Source organism: Hippocampus guttulatus, chromosome 9 (genome assembly GCF_054856545.1).
Source record: "Hippocampus guttulatus isolate MCC_2025c chromosome 9, RoL_Hgut_1.0, whole genome shotgun sequence".
NCBI classification, from domain to species: Eukaryota; Metazoa; Chordata; class Actinopteri; order Syngnathiformes; family Syngnathidae; genus Hippocampus; species Hippocampus guttulatus.
In genome coordinates, this window is record NC_141269.1 from 15,462,133 (window position 1) to 15,476,376 (window position 14,244).

The window sequence follows — 14,244 nt, forward strand, 5'->3', positions numbered from 1 at the left end:
AAACAATTTTGAGTGTTTTCGAAGGTAGCAAATGTTGCGTTGCCATCTGAGCTCATACAAGGTTGCAAAGGTTGAAAAACCACCAAAACTCTTGGCAAACCTCAGAGTTGTTTTTAATTAGAAACTAATGAACAAACAAAAGATTATGATGCAATGAACCACCGTGTCTTTTACTTTACAAACAGAGTTATCGCAACAGCCACCTGCCCAGCTGTCAAGTAATAAATGAAATATAGTTGGCTGACCGTGACCGTGCTGTATGAAGGAAAAAGAAATGAGAAAAATGAAAGGAAAAGGAATTCATTTGAAGGCAGAATTGAACCTTACGCTCATTAATCTTCATTGCTGCCAGTGGACATAATACCAGTGTAAATACTGTCCCATTCCTTTGATTATTCCACTCACCTTGGAGCAACTCACACAAATAGTTACTTACTCATTAGACTGTCCCTCTATTGCTATTAAACTGCACTCATTTGTGTCTTTTAGGCAAATAGACTTAAGTAAGCAGACGTGTTCTGGCTGATTTGTAATTGCTCTGACCAAATCTCTTCAGCAATTTCAGCAAGCGGATTACGTACGCGTAGTATGAAAGGCACATACGTTTGTTGAAGACACAAGACATAACCATCAACGCATGCCCGGTTAAACTAATCCACCCAGTATACAACAAAGATGTTCTTGTTCCTGAGGGAGTGCTGCAGGACTCACTTGGTTCTCCATGACAGACGTATTCATCAGCTCTGAGTAAACTCAGCGTTCTACAAAATATTGTCGTAGGCCGCAGCGAAACTGATTTCCCTTCCAGCAGTTAAATGGAAAGCTGAGGACAAAGAGAGTAGTCAGAGCCCCTGACTACCCACCAAAAAAAAAGAGAAGTAGTGTTCTTTGTTTAGGGTCACACATCGACACACGTGCCAGTCTGCAGACTTGAAATCCAGTTTGACATGCATTTGCTTTCCCTTAACTTCTGTCTCTGTTTACATCTCAGTCTAGCTTTCCGAAAGTCAATTAGCATCCGCTTCCATGATTTCTCTTTTTGTGTTTTTCTTCCACCCACCATGTCGTTTAAGTGCCTTCACATTTTTTCGCATTACTAACCCATGGCTCCATAAAGGGGAGAAGAGTAATGACGATTCTAGGGGCTCATAACTGACACTTGCCCTAGAAAATATTATTTTGGATTTGGCATTGAAGTAGTGGGCGCCAAAGGGATTTCTTCTTTTATTTGCAGGGTGCCAAATCACTGGCGGCAGCCCCTGTCCAGAACTGTGCTTGTACTCTTGCTCCCTTTGAACTCATTGAAGCTGCTAGACCTTTAAACCTGCATGGATAAACTTCAGAACCTTATGAAAAATGGGTTGCACTTATATAACCCATTTCTATCTTTCAGATACCGAAGAGCACGCTGCCTCATTCATTCCATAACGACAAGCAAAGAAAGCATTTTTTAAATCATTTTAATTCATTTAGCATTGTCTTAAACTTAGAGATGTCAATCTGAACCCATCGTCACCGTCATCCGTAGGTCAATGACGAGTGCGTTGAATACCCAAGGTACAAGAAAAAGCCCATTCCCAAGGACATAACATGGGTATGACAAAAGTCACATTTGGGCTGGTAAGCTGAATTTGGCCCGTGTCAGTCATGTGATTGATTAGAAGTCATGAGCCTTGCCTCTCACCTTAAGTGAGGTGGCACAGACATCTGGCTTCAGCCTCCTGCACAAGATAAGTGGGATGGAAAACAACAACAAAGATGAGGAACATGTTTCGTGAGGAAGATAAAGTAATACAGATCATTTGTAATAAGACAACCTGCCTATTAACAGTGCGCACCTGAGTGATAATATTTCTTCAGAAATTAGCGTATCGGATAAATGAGCAATAGTTACCTTGTGATTTAAACACCTTGCCTGTGATGTTCACTCTCCAGATTTTAAAAACATGGCATCATATGCCCTCACGTAGCAAATGGAGTTGCTTGCTGTAGAGTAAAAAACAAAACAAAAAAAAAAACATATACTGCATATAAATAAATAGTTGGACAATCCATCCATCCATCCATCCATTTTCCGAACCGCTTGATCCTCACTAGGGTCGCGGGGGGTGCTGGAGCCTATCCCAGCCGTCTTCGGGCAGTAGGCGGGGGACACCCTAAATCGGTTGCCAGCCAATCGCAGGGCACACAGAGACAAACAACCATCCACGCTCACAATCACACCTAGGGACAATTTAGAGCGTTCAATCAGCCTGCCACGCATGTTTTTGGAATGTGGGAGGAAACCGGAGTACCCGGAGAAAACCCACGCAGGCCCGGGGAGAACATGCAAACTCCACACAGTGAGGCCGGAGCTGGAATTGAACCCGGTACCCCTGCACTGTGAAGTCGACGTGCTAACCACTGGACTACCGGGCCAGTTGGACAATCATTATCCCAATTACTTCGTTTCCCACCATCTCCTCAGTATTTTTTTTTTTCCCTCTAATTTCTACCTCTGAGCCACAGGGTTCATTGTCATGGAACATAAATGTGAGGGATGACTGGATTCAGATGAGAAGAGCTGCTCATGAGGAAGCAGTCACAGAAAAGAGAAAGAGGGAGGAAATTGGAATAAAATAAATGCAGCGAGAGCAATTGAGGAGAGAGAATCGAGCGGGTCAACTCAAGCGGTGACGTGCGACAGCGTGTGCGCAGCGTTGCCGATCCGATGGCACGATGATGATGACGATAGTGTTGATGATTCACCGCTACGAGGAAATCAGAAAAAAGAACATTTTATTATTATTACAGGGCGCTCAATTATAGTGCAATTCCTCCCGGCAGCGACAACCTCCGCAGGGCTCCTCATTGAAGCTGATTTGAGAGGCCTGTGGCGTCTGGAGCACCACAGAGCGACTCTGTGGCGCAGCGAGACGTCCCCACTTGAGATAGGGGAGAAGGGAGATGTGCGTTGGGAAGACGGGGGAACAGATGAGTGGCAGCATGCAGTTATGAGGAGGGTGTGGAAGCAGAAAAAGCGTGGGACGCCGGTGTGGATGCATGGAAGTGCACCTGAAGGCAAGCAAGTCGAGAGCGGACAGAACGCGCCGCTCATGGTGCCAACACCTGTCCTGTCATGAGCATGAGCTTGCTGCCTGCTCTTGGTGCTTTACTATGAATACTGAAAAGCTGCTATTCCTGTGGTGCGGAGTGTTCGACAATTTTATTTACTTTCAAAGTGTCTGAGTGTGTTTTCAGTGAGTGAGTGAGTGAGGAAAAGCCTTTGCACTTTATACGTTGGTTCATCGAAAATAAAATGGACTTTTGTTGGATTTTTTTGGAAATCCAAGAAGATATTGTGAGTTTGTAGGTATTGCTGTGTATGGATACCGGATGTGTCGGGATAAGCAATCTCGTGTTGCTTCAAGCAACCTGAGGCAAAGGCAGCCTTGGATAAACTGCTTCACTGTATTTGTGTCACCAAAATGACCTTTACCTTGATTCTGTCGTTGTGAGGTCAGCATGGGAGGGGCAAATATGAGGTCATAGTGTGGATGTGCTTTACATTGCCAGGCCAACAGCACAGTACTATATTTATATATTTATATATTATCTCTTCTTTAATCAATGAAAGCAAACACAAAGTAAGCAAAGGGCACAGGAATAGAGCAACATTCTGCAGAGATGTTCCTCTGAATCAACACTGAAATATAATGCAAGCTGTGGTTGTGTTAATGTTTCGTGTCCACAGCAGCAAACCATGCTCCAGCCTAATCTGCATACTTGTGCTGAATGGAATCGAAGCAATTTAGAATGTGGAGGTTGACTGCACGCGTGCCTGTGACTGAAACGGCCCACACGGATGCAGGTGAGTTAATGAGAGCGAAGCATTTTGAAACGACAGACCAATCAGGGGCAACGAATGCGACTCGGATGCGCTACCTCAACTGACGCAATGCTTCATTGGTGATGCTTGAAATATGTCTGTGTTATGTAAACAACCCCCCCAAGGACTCAGAACCAGAGACAATTGTCAATCAACTCTGCACGTTGTGGTCGTTGAATAAAACATCAGTAGACCATCCAGTCTCCAGAGCTGTTCCAATGAATATATTGAATAACTTGCAATGTCAGTCACTTTTCAGGGTAACCCTAAAATACCAAAGCGTTAATCCATGTTTCCGCTGAGTGATACAGTTTAGTTCAGCTCAAGGTTTGGAAAAAAGTAGCACACAAGAAACATGGAGGACAGACTGCATTTTGTGTTCTTTTTTCTTGACAGGAGGTTGTTTGTTACAAACAGAAGAAAAGGCTTTGTTTGACAAGAGTGTTGTGTGGTCTTCTCATTCAATTTCCATTGTCACAGAGTGGTAAGTTCCACGTTTGACAATGGCAACACAAAAATGCTTGACTGAACCAAATTGTTCTGCTTGGTGGACTCCATCCTGCCCCATGATTTTTTTTCCCCCACAAATAAACCATTATTCTGCCCATGGGCAGCCTTACCCGTAGATTTATGTGTCACTGCTCCTGGAAAATATTTCAGTTTTCAATGCAAAAGAGTGTATTTCACCCTTAAAGGAGAAGTATGGAGAATCTCACCCCCCAAAAAAATCTCTTTGTAATTTGTTAAAACTGTCATGACTTGATTGGAGTACATACGAATGATCTGTGAAAAATATATATAAATACATCTCTTGCCCCATCTTGTGCCTCATCTACAAGAAACCAAAATTACCGTATTAATAAATCTGCCAAAAACCAATCAATTAGCAAATTAATCAATAATTACACTGGTGAACAAATGTTTACATTTTTGTTATCAGATGCAAGTAAACTTTTCTAGATGATGACTCAGAATTTCCGCATTTTTTTTCCTTATAGGATATCATGTTTCAACAGTAATAACAATAATAATAATTAATAATAATTTCGATCGATGTCAAAAAAATGTTTAGAGACACATAAAGCCATCTCTGATTAGAATTTGCTGTTGACCAGAGTTACTTGTGATAACCGATTAATCGTTTCAATACCTTTTTTTGATTTAAAAACTTTTTTATGGACCACACCAGTAACCGTATCATAATTAATTTAGGATTTTGCATTTTTTTCACTGTCGATTTAAAATATTGTCATGTTTTGTTTTGTTTTTAATTTTGGTATGGATATTAAAACAGGCGGCCCTGTGGTCCCGTGGTTAGCGCGTCGACCTTACAGTGCAGAGTTACGAGGTTCAATCCCAGCTCCGACCTCCCTGTGTGGAGTTTGCATGTTCTCCCCGTGCCTGCATAGGTTTTCTCCAGGTATTCCGATTTCCTCCCACATTCCAAAAAGATGCATGGCAGGCTGATTGAACACTCCAAATTGTCCCGAGGTGTGAGTGTGAGCGTGGATGGTTGTTCGTCTGTGTGTGCCCTGTGATTGGCTGGCAACCAGTTCGGGGTGTCCCCCTCCTACTGCCCGAAGACAGCTGGGATAGGCTCCAGGACCCCCCGCGACCCTTGTGAGGATAAAGCGGATTGGAAAATGAATGAATGAATGAATATTACAGTAAAGCAGTTTTTGTTCCATCTGATGCATCCATTAATCGACAAAATAATCAGCATTATTAAACTGATCTCTATTTGCGACCATAACCTGATCCTTTATTCTGGGTTTGTTTCAACAGAGGTTTGTGTCCTATTACACTATCTTTGCCTCAAATGCTTTTCACTAACAGGCCTTCAAACGAAACCAGGTTTCTGTGAGGATTACTCAGGATTTGAGTCAATGTTGGATTTTGGGATGAGACATTTATTCCCCCCGCCTCTGCCCCTCCACACACACACACACACACTTTTTGCTTTCCTGAGCTTTTTCTTCTATCTTGCCTCTCTTTGCCCATCTTTTCCCTCTTGTTCTTTCCTCACTCTCTCCTTCTTTTAATCACAGATGGATTTAAGTCTTCTGGCCTGTTGGTATTCATCTCCTGTTGTGGGGAGATGATGAAAAAAAGAGAAAGAAAGAATAAAAGTGTCACTGCCTCGACTTGCTCCACAGGAGTAGGAGGACAATAAGGCCTTAAATGAAAGTGATGATGGCCCCTACCTCTTCACCGTGACATATCATCAACCGTGTTTTCACATTACTTTCACGGTCCTTTTATTCTTTCTGTCGTCTTTTCATGCAGTCACAAAGTGCGCAGGGATTAGAGTATGACGTGGAGAAGATAGCAACAAAATGGCTCATGCTCAGTGCCATTATTCAGCTACGCGGGTGTGATTGCAAGTTCTTGTGAATTTCCGTGCTCCGTGTGGGTCAGCATGTTGTATGTCAATGAAGCCGTACTGCAGAAAATTGGGCAAGCTGCCGTACAAGCGTCCTCAACTACAGACTGTCAAGTGATTTTCAGCGTGATGTGGCCATTACGGCTGAGAGATGAACATATTCCATACTGCCTAATGGCGCTAACAGAAGGCTGCTCATGGAGAATGCTTGAGGGGATACAATGACTACAGATAAGGTGATCAAGGCTGAGATATCAGCACCACAAAGAATATTTTATTGTGAATGTGAGAGTAAATGGTTATTTGTCGCTATTTCTCTGTCCTGTGATTGACAGGTGATCAATCACACCACCAGGCTCGATTCCCTGGGGTGCTTGCGACCAAGTCTTCTCAACTCTTAGCCCCCCTTGAAATATGGTTTGCATTTCTGGTCCACTTACTACGATTGAAATGTGTCAGTAACTCTTTCATAAACACTAAATATATTTAAAGGGAATTATAAAACACATTTGGACTGAATCTACTGGCAGAATAAGCTCCATTGTAGAATTTTGTGTGTCCACGTCTGGGAGCAAAATCAACTTGGGCAGGAGACTTCAGAAAGCAAGGAAACTTACCCCCCCCAACCCTTTCCTCCTCGTCTTCATATCTTTCTCTTTGTCTCTCGCGGGGTTGTCTGTTAAGCCTCTTACCGATGGGATTATTGGCAACGCTACGTATTATACAGCTTCATTCATCTGGATGATGTGTTATTAATGTGTTGGGAATGAAACCATCTGTAACAGCAGCAGAGGATGATGGAAGGATGGGGGGGTGGAGATTGAAGGTGGGGGGCAAAGGGGGTACCTTGCAATAGCTGGAGAGGTGGCCTCAGTTGCGGTGATTGATGCTTCTAGATCACTGGGTATCATGTTAAATACACACAAAACACACACACACGCACACACACACGCACACACAATTGTGCAATCTTCACAAATATAAATTGATGAAAAAAACAAAACAAAACTGACTGTGTGATCTCATAGGTGGTAACAAGATTGCGGTTTTAATCCAGTGGCCAGGATTTGTCATTATTCATCAGTGGCGAGGGGACGGGGAAAAAAGTGTCGTAGCACACATTTGTGGTTGGCTTCAACACAACACTCTGTTTAGGAGGCAATGTTTTTCGTGAAATTTGAGCATATTTAACTGAAATTGCATAAATATACTGTACGTAAAGCACTATTGCTACATAAAAGCAGAAAGTGCCTGCGCCTTCACCCTCACTAATATACGTGGTCAGGCTAAACCAAAAGATTTTGACGCCGCTGGAGACTTCTGATGTACCACTTCGAATGTACTGTATATTCTTTGCTTTTCTCACTTTCTTCTCTGAAAGCCATTTGTGGTTGGTCCTTCTTGCACTTCCATTTTTCAATGTATTGTTTTTTTTTGTCAGACTATTTTATCAAATTAATTTTCACAATCTCAGCTTTATCGGCTGCACAGATCCACGATGTGGGTCTAGAATGTGTTGGTTTAAGTTTGAACTTGATATAGACTTCCACATGAAAAAAATTACCAAAAGGGGGCTGGGGGGGGGGGGGGGGCTATACTACAACAACAACAGCAATCTAATGGTTCCTTCATTCTTCAGTAGCAGTAAGAAGAGGTCACTGAGGGATGTGACAACCACGTGAATGATGTGTTACCAAATCACACCCAGATGAGCTGTTAGCCAACAGTATTTCATAGTGGCAACAAGTATGTGAAAGCATTTATTTGGCAATTTAAGTGCATGCAAGAAAAAAACAAAAACAAAGAAACACGATCTGCACATTTTAGATGGACAGATGTTCCACTTGAAACATGATGCTCATTGACCTTTACCCGCACTGTCATCTCCTAAGTGAGAGTCAAGTGAGCCGATATGGCAGAGATGAGTCATGCCAGTAGATTTTCTATTCCCGCTTGTGTGTAGTATTTCTAACATCCTGGCACCTGTTGATCAGCTGCGGGGCTATTCGTCCTTCACACAAAGTCAGCAAAAAAGCAGAAAAGGACCCTCAGACAGCTTCCATGGATACCGCACTGAAGAGGCTACACAACTTTCAGCACCTGCGCTCCAAAGAGTGTTTCACAGGTTAGTGTCTTTGTTTGAGCTGCTATGGACACGCAAGCTTTTAGTCTGCACACTATAAATAGTCGGAAGTCTTAAAATTCCATGACAGCACAATATGTCAAATCAGCACCGAAGTCGTTTGTGCAGAAAATACACTTCAACATCAAAGTGCCTGAGGTTTTCGATGTGCCTCTTTCAAGTCTGAGGTGCATCCCACTTCCCTCAGATCTGAGTACGCTTGCAACCCCATTTGAGACTTCACCGCATTTGATAAAGAGGCTCAAAGACGGAAGAATGAGTGACGTACTGATCAGCAGCCTGTGCTGTGTTTTCCTTCACTGAAGGGTTCACAGAGAAGCACGTTATTGATGTAATCATTGGGATGTTTGATATATATATATTTTTTAACCACTGAGTGAATCCACAGAGTCATTGGCTTGTAATTATGTATGTTTCGAGGTCTGTTTAAAGCACAATAGTTTAAATTGCAGCGACATTTACTTCCACTGGAGTGACAATTTAAAAGTCAATTACCACTACGGAACTGGTTGCGCTATGATACAAAACGCTGACAGTGACTGGCACTTGAAGAGGGCTGGAAAGATGCAATGTGAGACACAAAACCATATGTTTTTTACTAGTTCTTCACATCAACGGCACATGCCATTAAACATCACACAATGGCTGGCTCGAAATAAATGTCACGATGATGTGAACACAATGCCTTTTTCCATGTGTTAGGACAAGGAAATAACTCCGGTACTATATTTCAGAGCAGTGTGTAAGTTCAACAGACATTGCATTTATTTGTTGCAGTACAATATCCAGCCATCCATTTTTACTGGTAACTAAATGAGGTTTGGTAGGAGACCGAAAACACCCAGGACTGTACATCAGTCAGTCCCAGGGCACACATGCTGGCAGGCAACCATTGACATGATTACCGGCAATATGGGAATGAGTCTCATGTTGGGTGCCACATTGTCAGCCACATGCGCCACGACACTATTCGTGACCTCGCATATCATTAGAGATACAGTAAAATGACTTTCCAGCTGTTAAGTGTTATGAATTGATAATGCTGCAAAACATTCCGATGTTATTTACCTACAGATCCTGACATTGGCAACAATTCAGGAAAGAATTGAAGTCCCAGGTCATTGATTATCTCTGCTCTAATTAATGAAGTGGAGGTCAGGACGGCAAAAGTCTCCATCCAAGCCTTTATTGACCAAGCAGCAAGCATTGTGACAGATGGTGGAACAGAAAAGGGCCTTTCTCGAATAGTTCCCACTATGATGGCATACAATTCAGGAGAACTAAGGGTTTTAATCTAAACCCGGATATATATATATATATATATATATATGTCCATCCATCCATCCATCCATATTTTAATCTGCTTATTCTCACACGAGGGTTGCGGAGGGTGCTGGAGCCTGTCCCAGCCGTCTTCAGGCAGTAGGCGGGGGACACCCTGAACCGGTTGCCAGTCAAACGCATCGCAAACAGAGACGAACAACGGTCCATGCTCACACTCACACCTAGGGACAATTTAGAGTGTCCAATCAGCCTGCCATGCATGTTTTTGGAATGTGGGGGGAAACCGGAATACCCGGAGAAAACCCACGCAGGCCCTGGGTGAACATGCAAACTCCACACAGGAAGGCCGGAGTCGGGATTGAACCCAAGACCTCTGCACTGTGAGGTCAATGCTCTAACGCCTGGGCCGCCCTTTCTCATTTTCATAAAGTTTAATTTCTTTATCAGTTCCTGTCCTCTGGTTTTCTTTTGCTGTTCGTGACACGAGGCAATCGATTACCAATTCTTCTGAATCAAGATTTGTTGTTTCTAATACTTAATGAAACCAATCATAGGGTACTTTTGTAATATTTCTTGGCACACGGTCATTGTAATAACATTATGTTCCATATGTGCTGGCAAACTATCATGCACACATGTGGAGACAACACAGGGAAATAGGACATGGAGTCCCACCTTTTCCAATATTGCCAAAGGAAAGATTGGTGAATAATTTGTACGTCGTAATGGAGATGGAACAAACATACAACGAAAAGGTAATGTCACTTTACAATGACTAACAGGGAAACGATTTAGAACATGAACATCCACTGGAAACATCCTGACTGTATGTAATGGCAAAAAAAAGAGGGGGGAGCTGACGACCAGATGTGAAGCCCGAAGAAAGTTCCTCTGCCTCCTGATGAAAGCAGATTGGTTCGAATCTGGCAGACTAACATTTACTCATGTCTACCACAAAATCTGACTCGGTAAACGTCTGAATAATGCTAATAATGTGATTGTTTTGAACCGATACAGGGTATTACAACAGAGGGTCTCATCCGAATCGGCAAAGGGTAACCAATGTACAAGGGGAAAGAATTTGAGAAAACATACACATCATAAAAGAACGGATTGGACTGAGAGGAGAGAATGTCTCCACGCACTCTGCTTCACTTCCCACAAAATGAAACAACCACTAATGAGAAGTTTGGCCCCTCCTAGCTGGAATCACATATCCAATATATCATGTCCATCCAGCACAAGTTGCCACATCCACATGCAGCTATTGCCATATTGTAGCTTCTGGCTCCTTCGACTGCGGATGAGAAGTGCTGCCGTCCTTTCTATGAGCTATCGCGCTTCACGAAGCTTCATTTGTGGCGAATGCATCAACCTTAATGCCTCAACAACTCTGCTTTTGCGAACATCCCAACTCTGACACACTACTCGCAATGGAAGCAAAAACAAAAATCAATTCAAAAAACGGAGATGGAAGATTAAAAAAATAATAAATTTTACCCCTACTCCCGGTATTTCAACACCGGATGCCCCCCCCCCACTTCTGCACACCCTAAGGTCGTATGCCATGAAAGCAGAATAAATCTTTTATTTATTTATTTATTTATACACACATACGTATCAAGTTAAAACTAGGCCTATAGTCACTCAGATCATATCAATGTTATTTCCTTCAAGATAAGCCAGGCGTCCACGGCATGACTTTGTATTATTAAGATGCCGGCAGGTGGGACGAACACTGCCACCACAAAAAGTAAAGTCTACGGAGGAGACAGATGACACAGCGCATGGCTCGGAGGAAGTGACTGGGTGTGAAGGCCACAGTTTATCATAACCCGTCCCTACAGGTTACACGCAGTCTGAAAAGCAGGCTTCCGCTAAACGGCTGGCAGTTTTACGAAGGGAAAAAGCTGCGTGAGTGCCTGACACAACTGCGTCTAATTTCTTTAGGGCAGCCTAATGTCTTGTGAGACCACGTGAAAGAGAAGTTCAATTTTCCAGGATTTAATGCCAGCCACCAGGCTGTAAAAATGAACAAGATGCTGAGCGGAGGTCCCGCTCAAACACAAAGTTGCTCACTGTGCAAGCTCCGGGGCACACGGGCTCAGTCTGCTCAATGTATTCGTACGTACAAATATTCGTATGATTTGTTTACTTTCAGTGGCAAAAGAAGTCGAAACAGCTTTTCTTGTGCTGGATTTAATTGTTGCATCCGCATTGAGTTCCACGATCATATTGGCAATTGTTTTCACAACTTACTGGCCACTATTTGGCTCCTGCACCACCTCATAGATGCCAATGCAAAAGCTGTAGCACACGCCTTAAAAGATAATATTGCCAAGGTTCAGGGTTTAAGGGTGAACAATGTTTCTTAACATGGTGTGAGGTCGCAATTCTCAAACATGAGTGGTGTTCTTCAAATTTTGTTTTTATGAGAGGGGACAAATAGATCATTCGCTTTTACAGCATTACAAACTACAACCAACAAACACATCGATAGATCAACACCTCTCCGGCAATAGCATTTAAAAGTGATCATTACTATTTTGAAGATGCACAGTTACAGACTTCTTGTATTTCATACATGATTGAAAAGTTGTGGTTTGTGAGCGTATTGATTCATTTGTGCAGTCTTCCAAATCGACTGACAAAGGGTGATGAAGAGGAAAAACATTTCATGACGTGAATTTTTCGGCAGAATGGCCGTGTTGTTTGCCATCTTCTCAGCAAAATCATTTCAAGACGTGAATTTTTCGGCAGAATGGCCGTGTTGTTTGCCATCTTCTCAGCTAAAAGACCTACAGTAGGAAAGGATTGGTGATCCCATGCCGTCATTGTTGCCTTGAGTGGCACTGGCCAACACATTTCATCCACGACTTTGGCATTTCCATTTTCAGTCGGGAGTAGAGTGATGTGCCTCCTGTCCTCAGCATCAGAGGAGCCAAGAGGCCACACGTGTGTGTGTGACTGCAGGCATGCCGTTATTTGCCTCCCGGGTTGTCTACGTTCAAGACAACAAATAATAAACGTGCAGTTTGAGGCCCTGTCGTGCGCTTCTACGCTGGAGGAAAAGGGAACCAAACCAGCAGCGTCTACCGCGGCTACACGGATCGTCCACCTCGGAAAGATAACGCGTGTCTCACCGGCTGCTGGATGTGACGAGAGGTCCCTCTTTCAGGCGGCGGAAGATGCTGCCGCCGCTGCCGCTGCGCCCCATGCTGGAAATAGTCGCTGCCAGCGGCTTTGTTGCCCGCTACCCGGTCCCTCTTCTCCCGCGCGTTGGAGCCTCCGTCTCCCCGGCTGTCTTCACCGGAGTCGAGGCTGCTGAAGTTCCACACGATCAGCGTCTGCACCAGCAGCACCGTGAGGGCTACGATGAGGGCAGACCGAGACCGGCGGGCCAGCCTGCGAGCGCACGCGCCGCCAACCATCTTCGCAGCGGGCAGCACAGAGCTGGAGGACCGGCGGTGCGTGTGCACTGTGCAGCGAGGTTGGAGACTGGAGAAGGCTGTGCGAGTAGGAGGGAGGGAGGGCGGGGGGCAAGCAGGCGCAGGGTAGGCGGGAAGGAGGAAAAGCCACACGACCGTGGAGGCTGGAGGAAGAGCTGCCTCGACAGGAGGACGGGGCCACCGTGTGGTGGAACTCGATGTGGTGGCCCGACCACAGAAATGCTCCGTGATGCGGCCCCGCTACCGCCATACTGTGGGTTACAAACGACTGCATTTACACACTATGTTCAGAAAAAAAAAAATTGAAAGCCTATTCAATGCCAGAGACATTTTTTAAATGTCTGTTAAGAATCCAGATATTCATTTATTCATTCCCAAATGTGTGTGTGTGTGTGGGTGTGTGTATACAGTATATATATATATTTTTTTTTTTAATTCATATGAAATTGGGGGTCGTACTTTCTGTGAAAATCCACAAAATATTTTTTTACAGCAATGAAGTTTTTGTACTCATTACTATACCTACCACTGTTAAAGTCATTTCACCAAATACTATCACTTCACATATTTTACATTCCAAAATAGATGGCATGACGATCACATTGATTATGTATGCAGTACACGTTTGAAGGTAGATACACTTTCTAACATGTATGTTTAAATTCAGATGTTCCCACATAGAGCCAACAGCTTCCATCTTAAAGGGGTAGTGCAGGAGGGGTCCCTTGCTTCCAAGCAAAATAGCAATTTGAAGATCACAAAGCATTCCCAATGTTGATGTTTCACTCCACACTTTGTTTTTTGAACTGCCTAAGCCATGTTCTTCCATGCAATTTCTTGCGAACTGAGCTACTGTCATCCTATGTTGGACCTGGGTGCCTAGATGATGGTGCTAACTCATAGCGCCCTTTAAAATCTAACAATTTAAATAAGAAGCAGAAGAGTTGGAGAAAAGCGGACTCTTTGTATTTTATACATCCTAAATTGGATTGCAGCAGGAGCACTCCCTCATGTTTTTTCTATAATTTTTTTCAAGTGATCGCTGACCAACAGAGATATGCACCCTGGTCTTCTTGGGTGTGTCTTATCATTTGTTTTTGCTCATTTGCAGATAGAT

The 14,244-nt window shown here is 43.5% G+C and overlaps 1 protein-coding gene across 1 annotated transcript in view; it reads right to left on the minus strand.

Moving 5' to 3' along the window:
- Positions 1–13,159, minus strand: part of xylt1 (xylosyltransferase I) — a 78,617-nt gene extending 65,458 nt beyond the window's left edge. The window contains exon 1 of the mRNA XM_086120682.1: positions 12,822–13,159. Within this exon, the coding sequence (XP_085976808.1) occupies positions 12,822–13,109 (288 nt within the window). The 5' untranslated portion in view covers positions 13,110–13,159. The remainder of the gene's footprint in view (positions 1–12,821) is intronic.
- Positions 13,160–14,244: the final 1,085 nt, after the last annotated feature.